We start from the raw sequence: 15873 nt of genomic DNA, 5'->3' as shown, positions 1-15873 counted from the left end.
ATGTTCCAGAATGACGTTCACCATTCTAACGTGAATGTTACCTTCAGATATATAAGTATAATACAATCTGGACAAAAGTCCAGAGGAACTCTCCTAAGACTAATTAAACATACTATTTACCATAACGAATATTGTTTATCTGCAACATTTGTATCCTTTTCCCTTTTCAGCTTTCTAGGAGTCTGAGTGGGTGTTGGTGTTGGTGTTTCTAGAGATTCTTTTAGATTTACAAATCTTGGTTCGGATGGATGACTTTGGGTATGACTTTTCAGATGGCAATGTTCGCAATGCAGGGATTGCTGATCTTCATTAGTGCGCCTTTGCTGCCCAGATTTCGGACGGCTTGACAGCTCGGAGTATGGATCAATATTTTGATTTGCGGATGGTGAAGAATTCATACTTAGCTCGTCCATTAAGTCGGCTAGTTCTTTATTTAACGATAATTTTCGCAGTTCATTCTCTTTTTTTATCAAGAGTTTCCTTTTCAAGAGGTCTATTTGATCTTGAAGCTGTTTGAACTCTTGAGATTCAGATATTATAATATCATCATCGCTTACTATCCTAGAATTAAAATTTGAGGGTTCTCGCTGTTCCCCATTATTTTGTTTGTGGATAGCATCGTTGACCAGATTTGTAAGTAACTCTAGTTTTTGGTATATGTCATCGATTTTATTCTCGTCATGGCGATTATTCTTCTTGATTTGCAGGTACTCAGAATCTCGTTCATTGCTAACAGGTGAAGAAGACTCACTAGTGAATTCAGCCTTGTACCTTGGTTTGGATTCAAAAGATTGATGCCGATTATGTTGCTGTTCCTGTTGGTCTCGCTGCATTTTCTTGTTGAGTTCTGTGTATTTGATCAATTTTGCCCTAAACGAACCAATTAGCACGTTCAATCTATCAATTTCTTCTTGTTTTTCTGTAACCTGTTTGTGGAGATCCTTATTCTGTTTTATCAATTCATTTATCATAGATGAGTTGTACTTATATTCTTCCGGGACAATGCGCTCGTTCGCGTCATTGTTTCCAAATACGAATCTTCTGGGCGTTGATCCGTTGTGAATCATCCTTACTGGATCTGCTAGAAGCTAATAAGTTACGAATACGACACGCTTATACTTAATTGCTCGTGAGAAATGTCAATATGTCCAAATGATCAATGATCAATCGCTCACATCCACAAAACACGATAAATAGGTACCTGTCGTGTTTTTGTTTTAAATCATCGACATAAGCGGAACAATGAAAATATCGAGATCACGTGACAACAAGGTTATGTCGATAGATGTAAATGTACTTTACATGTGATCGTTTCCGTCATGCTGCTGTTCGAGAGAGTACAGATGATGGCAAAAGGTGCTGAAACAAGTGCCTCGAGTTTCAATAACACCGTGTGAAATTTCTTTTACATTTAAGAGGTAGTAATGTTATATAGAAGTACTAAAGTCAATAAAGCATTATAGTTACAACGGATCTGATTTTGGGTACAAAATCAATCCTTCAAGTTACTTGGGTTGGCATTCGTGTTAGAATTTCCTTCATCATGCTGTTTGGAAGAAGCTCCCAATTGGCTGGTGGTGGAGTCATTACGCTTTTGGTCAGCTTCTGTCAGTTGACCGGCTGGATGGTGCAGCTTTTCCTGGTTATTGTCAACAGAAGCTGGTCGTAGCGATTGGTCTGTTTGGAGTTGCTGTGGCTGTTGTTGAACTTGCGATTGAGTAGCGAATTGTTGTTGTTGTTGTTGTTGTTGTTGCTGTTGCTGTTGTTGGTGGCTGTTATTATCAGAAGACTCGTTGATGTTAGAGTGAGGAATTTGTGGATTAGGGTTGTAATTTCCCTGTTGCTGCATGGCAACTCCTGCCTGAGTCAGAACCATGAGATGGTTGGATGAATCATCCTGGTGGTTGGCATACGGGACAGGGTTCTGTTGTGGTAATGACATCAACGGATGATGTTGATGCTGCTGAGTCTGCTGCTGATACTTGCCGTTGGATTCTTGTTGAATGATAGATTGAATGTCCCTGACAAACAATGCATAAAGAAGATCAACAATCTTTTCTCTCTGCGCCATAACTAATGCTCTTTCAAATGGGATCCAAACACCTTTTAGATGCATGGAACCAATTTTCACAACATGTCTTATCTTTTCAGCTTTCAAAATACCGTCTCTGCGTCCTCTTGTCATTCTAGTAACGTTCAATAGTTTCGTACCATTGATCATATCATTGTCAGCTCTTCTTACTACACTGACACCATTAGCTTCGACTTGGTAACACAAGGTGTTCTCGTCTTCCCACATAGTTGTTGTGACTTTAGACCTTTGACCCTGTTGTGAGAAGGTAGTGGTGTTTGGTTGAGTTGGAGTCAAGTGTGATTTTTTATTTGATTTACGTCTTTTCAAAGGGAACTCTTTTGGATTTGGTGAAGCGTTACTAAATGAATCCAGCGGACTATTGGTACCGAACTGTGATATGTTGGTGGAAGAACCTGAGCTATTGCGGTTGGTAGATTTCGGCGTAGATATTGAAGCCTGGCTTTGTTGTTGTATCATCGGCAAACCATATTGTTGGAATCGAGGGTATTGATATGTGGAAGTTGGTGGTAGCTGATAATAACGGGAGCTAGGCGATTGGGTATATCCAGCAGGATGTGAGTTTACAGCACTAGATATAATAGGAGGAGCTAATGGTTGCTGTTGAGTTTGTTGCTGCTGAAGTTGTTGCTGCTGCGGCTGTTGTGATTTCAGTTCTGAATCCTCTTCTTGTGAAACAATCTGAGGCATCTGTTGAGGTACCTGTTGTTGGTAATAAGAGTATCCTGAATATGGATAGTAGTGAGAATAGCCTGAGTATGGATAATACATCATTTGTTGAGTATTAGTTGACATGGGTTGCAATTGTGGCAACCCTTTATCATATTGTTGTGGTTGTTGCTGCTGTTGCACCTGCGGTTGTGGTTGTCGTGGGGACTGTTGTGCCTGTTGCTGAGGTTGCTGTTGCTGCTGTTGCTGTTGCTGTTGCTGCTGTTGCTGAGGTTGTGGTTGTGGTTGTGGTTGTTGCTGAAGCTGAGGAATTGGTTGCTGTTGCGCATAGCCCAGATACTGATTTTGTGGATTAAGGCGTTGCAATATTCCCGAAGTAGAATCTTCATTAGGCTGCTGCTGACGAGGCTGACCACCGAGCTGAGAAACCTGTGCTACTTGAGGCATTTGACCCACTTGCGGAATTTGACCCACCTGTTGAACCTGCTGAGGCTGAGCCACTTGAGGAACCTGAGGCACCTGAGGCACCTGAGCAGGTATCTGTGACATAGGTGCAGCCTGAGGTGGCACCTGTGCATGTCCTTGGGCCTGACCTTGTCCTTGGCCATAATAAGGGTAATCCCAATAGCCGTAATAGTTCATCTTATATCAAAAATCAATGCGAAATGAACGAACAAATAAAACACAAGCAAAAGATGGCGTGATTAACTTCAGCGAATTAGATATGAAACCAAATAGAATTGATAACGAACTTAATTTGTTGCACTGTGAACTTTTAGGTCGTAGAAAGAAATATAACCAACTTGGAGTAAATAGTAGTCTCAGTGAAGATGTGTTCACTAATCCGAAAATGAGTGAAAAAAAAATACAGAAACCCTCAAAACTTATTAATTGGAATAAAGTATCAGATTGAACGCTTTTTACTGCAAACTTTGCCACTTTGTAGATTGAATTAATTCAAAGGTCGAATCTGAGTAATCCAAAATCTTGTTTATACCTCTATTTTCTTTCCCAAAAAAAAAACAAACAGAACCAAATGTACGCCTTTCAATCCCTGGGTGTTATCTCGACGTTAACTTGATCGACCAACTGATAGTACAACCCCACGTATGATAGCAGACCACGCTTGCTTAAAATGAGACAGAATAACAAAAAATCTTACTGAATCAAACAAAAACACGCAATGCAATGCAGTTCAAAATAAGATGAAATAAAATAGAAGTGAATAAATTCAAGAAAGAAAAAAAAGCCAGAAGCGAAGAAAAAATCAATGAATACGTTACCCAAATACTAGGTAATTGGATTGGATTCAAATGCTTTGCTTCGAAGAAATTTTTTGGTCTCTTCTTGAACTGTTCCTAGAGAATTCCTAGATATCAGTGAACTAACGTATAGTTCTGGTACTCCTATTCCTCTACGTTCGATTTCCAGACTTAATTAAATATGGACGAACTGGTTATCTTTTTTTCTGGTCAGAGAACTGGCCCTTTTTAATAACAATTAGGTAATTATGTTTTTTTTTCTTTGTTTAGCTTGGTATCCAATTTTTCAGTTCAGTTCCTTCCTAACTTCAAGCAGAGAAGAAGAAGAAGAAGAAGAAGAAGAAGAATAAACGGAACAAGAAAAAAAATGAAATAATGGTGTGCAAACGTAAGGTAGTGTTAAGTTCCCAAGTTAGCATAAAAAGATGTTTTGTGTGTTCTTTCCGTTCTTCTGTGGAGAGTCTTGATTACTGTACGGAAGTTCGACAAGCGCTTGTCTATCTTTTACCGGCTGTAGTGGGAATTATATAATAGGGGCAGTCAGCTTAGAGAAACCAGATTGAAACTCAAACAGCGATGTAAAAAAAAGAGAGCAGTTCTAGCTGGAAATTACAAGGTTTTAATGCAATTCCCTTCAGATCAGAACAGATCAGGTCAGCTCAGATCAGAATTTGCAGTGCCGTAGTATTTATTCTAAATTAATATAACTCTTTCTTTTCTTCTTTTTCTCTTTGACCTGCTTCCTCAGAAGCATACCGATACCCATTGAATGAAAAAGATGTACAAGCAAGGCATGCAATCACGCAATCTCTCTGTGTGAATCGGCACCATATATGTACGTTTTCGTATCCACAGTGATATAGCGTGGTAGAATCTTTTTTTTTTCACAAAACTTTTCTTTTCCTGTAGCGCGCCTTCTTTAGATAGGATAGTATTATGCTTATGGATTGGTATTACGTGTTGCTTTAAGAGCGGGAAGGAAGAATGCCTCGCCAGTGGATAGAAGGGGAAGTTAGTATATACAGGTTAAGTTAAGTTAATTAAGTTATTAGAAAGAGTTTTCTACTGGGTTTGTGTATATGTTATTTGCAGGTTTCTCGTTTTATGTCCCTGCTTCCAGGAAAAAAAGAATTGAACGAGTTAATTTCCAGCTGTCCGTATCACTTTCTAGTTTGGGCTCGGACCATTATACTATCATGAATGGCAGGCGCTTCGCCTGCCATTCACATCTAATCAATGGTACAGTGCTCCAATTCTACGATTTCCATCAAAACAAGGTGTTTTTTTTTTCTGTGTTCAATACCGGTGGTTGATGCCAACCTCATGCAAAGTGGAGCGTTCAATAGATAGTTCAAAACGACAGTAATTTTAGGTGTGTATTTCGCAGTCTGTTACCCAATTGGATGTCGAACAAACGGGCCGGAAAGAGGCATAATAAAGTCCATCCATTACGTACGGAGCGAATGCTACCTAATAAGCTCTTTTGGCCAGACTGTATTCTTCTTTGGGTGGCTCTGATGGTGAACGTGTAGATTTCGCTCAGATAACGTGCACCGACAGGAATTTTTGCAGGAAAAAACGTAATGGAAGCGTAGGGAAGATGCAAGCCTATCAAGGACTAGAACATGCTCTTGAGAAGGATTTTCCCTTCTTAAAATTTTTCTTTTCAGTCGTGTCTATGGCACAAGTGAGACACATGAAAGAGTTATATACATACGTATACAGGAAGGCACATACAGGTGGTTATCAGACGTCTCAGTCAAGTTTGGCTTGATTAGAAAGATCAAGCTGGTAAGTGTTTGGTTGGAGTCTTGGGAGTCAGAGAGTAGATATTGAAGTGATGGGATAAGTATACTGAGTGTGTTGTGTGTCCCTCTCGCACCATCTCTGCGTTGCTGCGGGCCAATGTAGAAAAAAGCACAGCTGCGTTAACCTTACATCCACTCAAATTCCGCCACGAAAATGGACATTTACCAGATATGGAAAACCCATCTCTCGTCTTATCTGCGAATAGAAAGCGGAAACCAGGACTTAGATTGGATTGCACCTGAAACAAAGGACAATTGATACCGCAGACGTGCTTTGAGCATTTTTAGCCTCTGCTTATGAGAAAATATTATTACAGCAAAAGTAAGAAAAAAAAAGCATGCATTGTATTATCAGTATGCACGATGTACTAAAATAATACAGAAAACATTGCTACCTATCGTATGGAATACTGCGCCTCTGCGAGGCACTGTGCCCTTGAGACGCCCCGTACGCTTATCCATTGTTCCATTTCAAACGGCAATTTCCAAAGATGACAATCAAATTCTAGCTTTCACTTTTTCTTTTCCAAACAGGCAAAAAAAAAAAAAAAAAAAAGAGAACGGCAGTAAGATCCCAGAAGAAAGAGGAGGATTAAGACATGTTAGAGTGCCACATTGGAAGGAATGCGACGTGTCAAAAGCGAATATCGAATTTAATACCCTGGGTTTATTTCGTACTGTGTATCTCCTCGGAATCATGCATCGCTTTTATATCGTTTTTGCAAAGAATAAGTAATTTGCGTCTGTGCCAATACAATGTGGTACTGGAGCATGTATGCTGACGTAATGAATTCGTGCTTGGTATAACCGATCCAGGATGAAGATCAGACGGATATAAGATTATGTATCGATTATATCGATGTGGGACATCAATTGGGTACTGGTTTCCTAATAATTTATTTCATATTCATACCTACTTGGTTGTTTCAAAATGATAAGGCACTTGAGACGACATGGAATGACAAGCTTCGCATGGCTTGCAATAATTCTGAATTTTGCCTGGCCATTCAATCATCCTCCATATAGCGAGAATTTTTGTTATTCAATCGCTATTGACTGCTGCTAAACGTACATGCTCTCGCATTACGTAACTGCAACAGTTGATATACTTAGTTCAAGATGTGCATTCTCGTTATGCCCCGTATGAGCATGGTTTCTCTTCGACAGTGTCACAACCGTGACAATGATATCGGAAAGATTAGAATAGCAACTTCTCCGCTCAGTTAACGCATACACGCTTTTGCTCTGGAACGTTTCGAATATTCTGTCGATTCGGTACACTCGTTACACTTTTTTTTCCAGGGAAAGTCGCATCTCTTCCAAATTTAGTTCGATTATTTCTAATCCTAATTCAATTCGTTGTGGTAACAGCGGCGGCAGCTTGTCTCGACCTTTCGAAATATTGATTCGGATGTACTATCTGCAAATCAGCCGTAGTAGTCTTGTGAACTGCTTCGAATACTTTGGTACAAGCGATGGTGTAATCTTGTTGTTGGCATGATTCTACCACACTATTGACCTGTTGTTGCGTTAAGGACATCTCTTTCAGCGTCGCAACTAATTTATCCGGATGGTAATCTCTGTAAGGACATCCATGGTACTCTCCTCTACTGGGCCTAGGCTTGGAAAGAATTGTACGGCAGTCCCATGGCTTATAATTAATTCTGTTACCTTCAAGACCATAATTGTGACGGAAATTATACTTATATTCTTTGTTGAACTGATCTACAGTCATCTTTCCACCAGAAGTGAACGATTCCGTCCAGAATTGCAATGCCTCGTCTACAGACAGACCGATACCTTTCAAGAAAAACGATAGCTGTTGACGGCCTTGATACCTGAGATGATGGTTTGTCTGTAATTGTTCCATTAATTGTTTAGCACATAATGGGAAGTGTTCCATAACTTTTTTTGTCTTCACAGATCTATGTGTGAATTCATCATTTACACCCGCACCATTCAACTCTTGTGATTCGGTAACAACATACCCCGAGGATAAATGATGCAAAATAGGTAAGATTCTATCATCCTCGTTAAGTTTTGGAATCATTTGATATGTGCCCATTAGTTCAGTTTGCAAACAGTCACTAAATTCGTTACTGATAAGATTCAACTGTTGGAATTGAGGCACGTATGCCCATCCTTTCTTAATAAAAATCTGACGGGACCCGACTAAATCCATCACATTTTCCATAGGTAACTTGTAGTATTTTTCTCTGTTGAAGAACTGTCTTCTCTGAGTTTCTTCCGTCAAATTCAATTGGAAAGTCAACAGATGAGATACAGTTTGATACAATTCTGTTGACAAAGATTGTTTCTCTTCTTCATCAATAGAATTTACGTATGGAAGATCCAAACTGCTGATGAAATTCAATTGGTCCTGCGTGGTTAACATTTGAAACCTAATCTTGAATAGTAGTGTTTCTGCTCTAACGAATTTGTCTCTTAGCTCTTTGGATCTACAGAAACACAACCTTAATATGAAATGAGAGTAGTAATCTTTCTTTCTTGATTCATTATCGTTGCCCAAGTTCAATTTGGAGCTCAAAACTGGTTTGATGGTGGTTTCAATTTCTTTCATACTTTTATTTCTTTGCCATAAGGATTCCAATTCGAGCAATACTTTTAACCTGTCGATAGCCCATGTTTCGAACTGTTCTAACGTTATCTCTCCCTTAGGTGGCAAGCGATACCATGTGAGTTTGGTGGGGTATAGTATATCATATTGCATTCCATCATCTTGGTTCCCATACCCTGTTACATCAATTCGGTTCTGATCATCGCCTACAAAATTACGTCTATTGGCGACACGTTTCTTGGTTTGTCTGAACATTGGAAGCAAAAACAATTAAGCCCGTTATATATAACCTTTATCTGGTGAAGTTCTCTTCTTTGGTAACCTCTCAAATATCTGGTGTTGCTATGTTAGTGAAGATTAACGTGAATCTTTCAATGAAGTCAAGGCCCTAATGATGGTTGTGCTTTTTATTTTATGAATTGAATAGAGACGCGTCAAAGAACGCGAAGAGAAAAAAATCAAAAACGACCTGCCAGCCCAGATCACAAGACGTCAGTTTGGTTACCCGGATATTTTGAACCCTCGTACACATGTAATGAAATATAGGTGTGATCAATGGACTCTATTTGCTGATGTAAGTTGCTTAATTCCAGAATCAGACTGGTACCTGGTATGCTGAACATTTTTTAGCCAATCGAAGCAAATTCGCAACTATTTCCCTTACTATTGCCCTATATCACATGCTATTTTCTTGTTTTATTTCATTAGCATATTGGAAAATCTTTCAACAACTATAAAAACCACAAACAAATTTTCAAAGTACAAGTACTACCTTCCAACTAATTCGGAAATGTATCATTTAAAGGCTGCAACCTACCTCCATGTCGAATTAGTGAGCTCATCGTGTCCACTAATAGCCAGATATGCGAAGCAGGTGCTTCGCTATATTAATTGGAATGAATAGTTATGTAGACTTCAAAAATGAATCACTTATGGATAAATGTGCCTAGTGTATATTGTCTTGAACTATTCATCTCAATTGATATTTTTTCAACAACCTGAACGTTTCTCCTTCGGGTGGGGAGTATTCGCTCCCTCTATATCCAGTATTATTTGTCAAGTGTTTTGTCTTTCGATAATGATGAGCATTAATTACTGCGTTATCGTATTGAATGGCTGTTTAAGTACAGCATATCGGAAAACAAACCATACAGATTTTTTTAACTACTGAGATCGAAACATGCACTATGACATAATTGTAATTTATTCTATCAACGTAGATACTCTTGTCGTTTATAGTTCTTAGTTTCGCTAGTTTGCTCTCTAGTGTACATATCTTTCTGTCAGAGTATTCAAATTTAACAAGAAAATATCGAAATCATAAAAGTCTAGTTCATGAGAAACGGCAGAAGAGTTGTAAATCCATAATAGGGAAGGGGTATACGTATTGTTCGGTCGGTCGGTCAAACAATCGCTGTATCAGAGAAGAGATATTAACGGTTCAATTCTAACATTATTCTTTCGTTCCATCTGTGGTGTTCCTTTGTTGTAATAACCATACCTTTCCGATGTTGAGGTCATATCACATCCTTCGCGGGTTCCAAAGGTTACACTCGACCGAGGCCGGTGTCTTGGAGTACAGGACAAGAAATGCAGAAATATCTAAGAATTTAACCAAATGGTACCCTTCTCTATCAAATATTCCGAAACCTACGATAGATGTGTCTCGTTTCATTAAAGAGTATGATGGTTTAAAGGTAGATGACCGTTCAACTACACATACTTTACGAGGAAAGATCACCAATATGAGATTCTCCGGTAAGAAGATTGGTTTCATTAACCTCTTAAATGATGAGAAATCGCTGCAAGTAATTGTTAACCTCAGTAACCTTCCCATGTCTGTTGGTGAGTTTCAGGCACACATGAGAAAGTTCAAGATTGGAGATCACATTCAAGTAACAGGATTTCCGGGGGTGTCTCAAAAGCAGGGAACATTATCCCTTAAGGTGAATTCAGAATTGAAAATGCTCTCTCCAGCACAAATACCAATTCCTCCAAAGCTTCTTGATTCGAGCAAAAGAAACTCTAATAAAACGTTGGATTACTTGGTTAATGGAACGGAAGCAATATACATACGGCACTTGGTAACTAAAAGAATCAGAGAATGGCTCTATAAGCAGGAGTTCATTGAAGTGGAGACACCAATAATCTCTTCTAAATCTAATGGAGCTAATGCCAAGCCTTTTATTACCCATTGTACTGCCATCGATAAGGAACAACCGTTCGAACTACGGATCGCTCCTGAATTATGGTTGAAACGGTTATGCATTGGTGGCATGAACAAAATCTTTGAAATCGGTAAGGTATTCAGAAATGAAGGTATAGATTCTACACATAACCCGGAATTCACAACCTTGGAATTTTATCAGTGCTATATCAATATGGAGCAACTTATAGAAATGAGTGAATCCCTCTTAATATATGTATGTCAGGGAATCGATAAACCCAAAGCACAAGAATTATTAGACCAAATTAAGGCCAACAATGGTAAATTCAAAAGACTGGAGTTCTTACCTACATTAACACAAAAGACGGGAATCGATTTTGACAATATGGATTTGAATAATGCCGAACTTCTTAAAGAAAAATTGAGAAAAGCTAACATCAGCATATCAGAATCGTCTGTATCGCCACAACAGATTTTGGATGAACTATGTGGTAAATACATTGAATCACAGTGTGATACTTTGCTGCCGACTATCATATACCATCATCCTACAGTGTTATCTCCATTAGCGAAAACTGATTCCAATAACGTTCAAATCACAAAACGTTTTGAAATTTTCATCAACCGTAAAGAGTATATGAACGCATACGAGGAAGAAAATTGCCCCGACTTACAATTGGAGAAATTCACTAATCAATTGGCATCCAAAACCCAGTTCAAAGATGACGAAATGATGGCGGTTGATCTACCTTATGTTCAGGCTATGAAGTACGGAATGCCTCCCATTGGTGGATTTGGTCTGGGTATTGATAGATTGTGTATGCTATTGGCAGACACACAGCGAATTGAGGAAGTTTTAAGTTTTGGGACCCTTGACGATGTCAACAGGCAATAAATAACCAAAATTGAGATATCATCGATGTCCTCTCTAAAATTACTAGACAGTTTCCCTTGATATACATTGTACTGGGACTTGTAAGGAAACGCCAAAACTAAAGATGTTAAAAAAAAAAAAACGTGAAACCAACGTTAAAATATGTATACAAACGATAGTAATGAACATGTAAATAAACTGAAGATAGATCGACGCTAATATGAAGCTTTCAAACTCTACACAAGCGCTAGAATACGGAATGAGCGTTCCACCTACAGTTGCTGGATCTTTAAATTCGTTACACTCGAAAACCTACCATTCAGAAGTACCCAAATCGATATTGGAAAGTACGGATGAGATCATCCTGGGAGTAGATGAAGCAGGAAGAGGACCTGTAATGGGCCCCATGGTTTATGGTATCAGCTATTGCACGCGTCAATATGAAAAGGACGTAATATGCAAATATGGATTCGACGACTCTAAGAAACTAACCGATCCAGTGAGACAGAAACTGTTTGCCATGATCTACGGAGGAGAAATAGACGGAGTTGGATACGCTACAACATCTATAACTGCATGTGATATCAGCAGCGGGATGTTCAGGTTCCCACCAGAAAAGAATTACAATTTGAATGAACAGGCGCACGATGTGACAATCGCATTGATAGACGATGTATTGAAATCTGGTGTTAAAGTAGGTCACGTGTACGTCGATACCGTGGGTCCGCCTATCTCGTATCAAAAGAAATTGGAAAGTATCTTCCCACAGTGCAAATTCACCGTTGCGAAAAAGGCTGATTCTATTTACCCCATTGTAAGTGTTGCGAGTGTGGTAGCAAAAGTGACCAGAGATATCATCCTTTCACAATGCAAGAAAACCGAAGATGAAATCCTTGGGTCAGGGTATCCTGGTGACTCAAAAACCGTTCAATGGCTACGAAACGAGATGAAACCATTGATGGGATGGTCTCCCTACATGGTACGGTTCTCTTGGCAAACATGTGCCACGATGCTCGCAAATAGTAAATCTACCATCGAAATAGAATGGGAAGAAGACGCAATGACCAAGAAAAAAATGCAGTGGGCACCCGAACAGAAAAACAGACCTATTACACTTGATTCCTGGTACCAGTAAACCCTGACTCATTTCCATTTATCCTACTATCTATATATACAACGTATTATGAATTTATCTATTGACAGTCGCGACGCTGTCATCAGATTACGAAATAAGCTACCCGCATTCGAGATTTGCATTGCCTGGCACAATTGTGGCCACCGTTTAGGCCGCTGGCACTAGCCAAAAATTGACACTAGTAAACTCCCTACACCACATATTAATCGGTAAGTTACTCTACTCCATCAATTGTGAAAGCATTTATACAGCTCAAGAGCAGGTTTGGGATTGAGATAAATATCATCTCGAGAAATACCATTATATAAAGCTTTATAACTATCACGACGGAAACCCTTCTAGCAGCTATCAGTTTGCAGCGGATCACGGGCATGTTTCTGTTCATCCCACCTTCTATCCCGTCGCACCATTATAGTGTGGATATTTTGGATTTCGAAAATTCTGAAAACTGAAATTCTCAAGAAATAAAAGGAAAAAGGTTAGATGGGAGAACATTTATCTGTAAATAACATCGATTAGATTGCACAAGAGAAAAAAAAATGATTGTGATTCGCTAGTGCATTTGACGATACTATTGGAACACTGATTACACCTGTTGGTAATTGATCTCGCTTGAAAGAAGAAGATTGAAATAATACATCAAGCCTTTTCCTCCTTCATTTAGAACTGAGATATCAATATTTATTAAGGTTACATTTCACTACGAATTGGACACAGGAATTGACTGTACCAGAAGATAAAATCGGCTTACATTTGATATTCAATTGTATTAACCAAGTTACGGGAACGAATCAATTGTTTGTGTACATATATTAAGAAAAGAACTAGGAAAAATGTCTGCATTACTTTCTAGAGTTGCTCCAAGAATGAGCGTCTTGGCTTGTGCTGCCAGACTTCAATTGAGAACGTATGCTTCTTACCCACCATACACCATCATTGGTATGCCAGCTTTGTCTCCTACCATGGTTCAAGGTGGTTTGACGGAATGGAGTAAGAACGTTGGTGACAGGTTGGAGCCTGGTGATGTCCTTGCTGAAGTTGAAACTGATAAGGCTCAAATGGATTTCGAATTCCAAGAAGAAGGTTATTTGGCTAAGATCTTGGTTCCAGCTGGTACCAAGGATATCCCAGTGAACAAGCCACTTGCTGTTTACGTTGAGGAAGAATCTGACGTTCCAGCTTTCGCTAATTTCACTGCTGCAGACGCCGAATCTGCTACCGCTGCTAAGGAAGCTGCCAAGAATGGTGCTAAGCAACCTGCAAAGGAAGAATCCAAGGAAGAATCCAAGGAAGGTGCTAAACCAGCTTCTAAACCAGCTGCCAAGAAATCCTCTGGATCTTCTGCTTCTTCAGGTACTAGAATCTTTGCTTCTCCATTGGCCAAGAGCATCGCTTTGGAACATGGTGTTTCCTTGAAGGAAGTTGAAGGTACTGGTCCAAGAGGCAGAATCACTAAGGATGATGTTGAAGCCTTCTTGGCCTCGGCTCCATCTCGTGAATCCTCCGCTGCTAAGGCCGCTCCAGCCCTAGCTGCCCCAACTCCAGCATCCGCCACTTATGAAGATGTTCCAATCAGTAACATGAGACAAATCATCGGTGACCGTTTGTTGCAATCCACTCAAAATATTCCATCATACATTGTTTCCTCTCAAATTAGTGTTTCTAAGCTTTTGAAGTTGAGACAATCCTTGAACGCTACTGCTAAAGACCAATACAAGTTGTCCATCAATGACATCTTGATCAAGGCCATTGCTGTTGCTGCTCAGAGATGTCCAGATGCTAATGCTTACTGGATGCCAGAACAAGGTGTCATCAGAAAGTTCAAGAACGTTGACGTCTCTGTCGCTGTTGCTACCCCAACCGGTTTGTTGACTCCGATCGTCAAGAACGCCGAATCCAAGGGCCTTGTTTCCATTTCTAAGGAAATCAAGGACTTAGGTAAGCGTGCTAAGGATAATAAGTTGAAGCCAGAAGAATTCCAAGGTGGTACTATCTGTATCTCTAACTTGGGTATGAACCCTGCCGTTTCCATGTTCACCTCTATCATCAACCCACCACAATCTACCATCTTGGCTATCGGTACCGTTAACAAGGTCCCAGTCGAAGATGCTGGTTCCGAATTCGGCTTCACCTTTGACCAAAAGATGAATATCACTGGTACTTTCGATCACAGAACTATCGATGGTGCTAAGGGTGGTGAATTCATGAAGGAATTGAAGAAGGTTATTGAAAACCCATTGGAACTATTGTTATGAACAGATTCAGAACCTAACAAATCTAATGATCAAAAATAATAAAGTTAAGAATTTCAAAGTAAAGAAGAAAAAAGCCTACCCACCAACATTCCAAAACGAATTCTCCTAGTCGAAGTTTTTCGACCGTATGCCAATAGCCACGCTTTCCTTTTAACAACGTTGTAGGTCAGTTATGACTTATTCGACCCACAACCTTGCATGGAAAGAATTCGATTTAACATACTGCAACTATGTAAAAAATTACCATTTCTATAGATATAATGTAAGAAATTGAATATCTCATGTTTTTACCATTCCTCGCAATCGCTTTGCATAACAGCACTCTCTCCGATTTACTGTATATACTACTGAACTTATTCTCTCATAGCAGTCCCCAAGGTTCTTTTAATATTTTAGACCACGTGACTGTTTTTACATTGCCCGAAATACAGGAATAAAGTTGGAAAAAAAATGTTTACAAAAGAAGACAAGTTTGTGCTAACACTTTGACCAGGTAATGTATCTTAATTGCAGGCTCAGTTCCCTTGACCTCGTTGAACTTTAACCGTTAAGAGACAAACATTACCGAAAACAGATCCACCATGGCATTCTTACCATCATTTATTCTATCCGACGAATCCAAGGAACGTATTACTAAAATTCTGAATCTAACCCAAACCGTTGCGCACTATGGCTGGTTACCATTTATTCTATACTTGGGCTGGACTCATACTTCTAACAGACCACACCCATTGAACCTATTATCTCCTTTGCCAAGTGTTTAAAAAAGCTGCTGAGTGATTCCATGCTCCTACAGAATATGTCCTGTTTACACGTATATCTATGATCCATGTATGTGTATATCTTGTAAATATATTACATTATATTAAGTTTATTCCAGTATTTGGATTTTAGCATATAATATTTTACCATAAAATATAATGAACATTATTGTCACCATTTGAAAAAATATAGACGCTGGTTCTACCTTCGGCATCCTACGACTGAGTAAATTGTATATGTGTTGCATCTACTCCGGCTAAATTGCAATATC

General features: G+C 39.2%; 6 protein-coding genes and 1 non-coding gene across 7 annotated transcripts; 4 read left to right on the top strand and 3 right to left on the bottom strand.

The window, feature by feature from the left end:
* Nucleotides 1–116: 116 nt before the first annotated feature.
* Nucleotides 117–1067, bottom strand: SPC42 (Spc42p; the record flags this gene model as incomplete). The annotated part of the gene is made up of 1 exon (XM_455300.1): nt 117–1067. The coding sequence occupies one exon, from the start codon at nt 1065–1067 to the stop codon at nt 117–119; it is 951 nt and encodes a 316-aa protein (XP_455300.1).
* Nucleotides 1068–1492: 425 nt separating this feature from the next.
* On the bottom strand, nt 1493–3403 carry PHD1 (Phd1p; the record flags this gene model as incomplete). Its single annotated transcript, XM_455299.1, has 1 exon — nt 1493–3403. The coding sequence occupies one exon, from the start codon at nt 3401–3403 to the stop codon at nt 1493–1495; it is 1911 nt and encodes a 636-aa protein (XP_455299.1).
* Nucleotides 3404–7182: 3779 nt separating this feature from the next.
* PRI2 (DNA primase subunit PRI2) lies at nt 7183–8664 on the bottom strand (the record flags this gene model as incomplete). Its single annotated transcript, XM_455298.1, has 1 exon — nt 7183–8664. The coding sequence occupies one exon, from the start codon at nt 8662–8664 to the stop codon at nt 7183–7185; it is 1482 nt and encodes a 493-aa protein (XP_455298.1).
* An 811-nt stretch (nt 8665–9475) lies between these two features.
* SNR68 lies at nt 9476–9592 on the top strand. The gene has a single exon (XR_002633606.1). It is a non-coding gene; the product is annotated as a snR68 (small nucleolar RNA).
* A 325-nt stretch (nt 9593–9917) lies between these two features.
* On the top strand, nt 9918–11471 carry MSK1 (lysine--tRNA ligase MSK1; the record flags this gene model as incomplete). Its single annotated transcript, XM_455297.1, has 1 exon — nt 9918–11471. The coding sequence occupies one exon, from the start codon at nt 9918–9920 to the stop codon at nt 11469–11471; it is 1554 nt and encodes a 517-aa protein (XP_455297.1).
* Nucleotides 11472–11670: 199 nt separating this feature from the next.
* RNH201 (ribonuclease H2 catalytic subunit RNH201) lies at nt 11671–12585 on the top strand (the record flags this gene model as incomplete). Its single annotated transcript, XM_455296.1, has 1 exon — nt 11671–12585. One exon carries the CDS (start codon nt 11671–11673, stop codon nt 12583–12585), a length of 915 nt encoding a protein of 304 aa, XP_455296.1.
* An 833-nt stretch (nt 12586–13418) lies between these two features.
* Nucleotides 13419–14840, top strand: LAT1 (dihydrolipoyllysine-residue acetyltransferase; the record flags this gene model as incomplete). Its single annotated transcript, XM_455294.1, has 1 exon — nt 13419–14840. One exon carries the CDS (start codon nt 13419–13421, stop codon nt 14838–14840), a length of 1422 nt encoding a protein of 473 aa, XP_455294.1.
* Nucleotides 14841–15873: the final 1033 nt, after the last annotated feature.

Source organism: Kluyveromyces lactis (genome assembly GCF_000002515.2).
Source record: "Kluyveromyces lactis strain NRRL Y-1140 chromosome F complete sequence".
NCBI classification, from domain to species: Eukaryota; Fungi; Ascomycota; class Saccharomycetes; order Saccharomycetales; family Saccharomycetaceae; genus Kluyveromyces; species Kluyveromyces lactis.
Note: the sequence above shows the minus strand (reverse complement) of the source record. Positions and strands in the feature narration are given on the sequence as shown.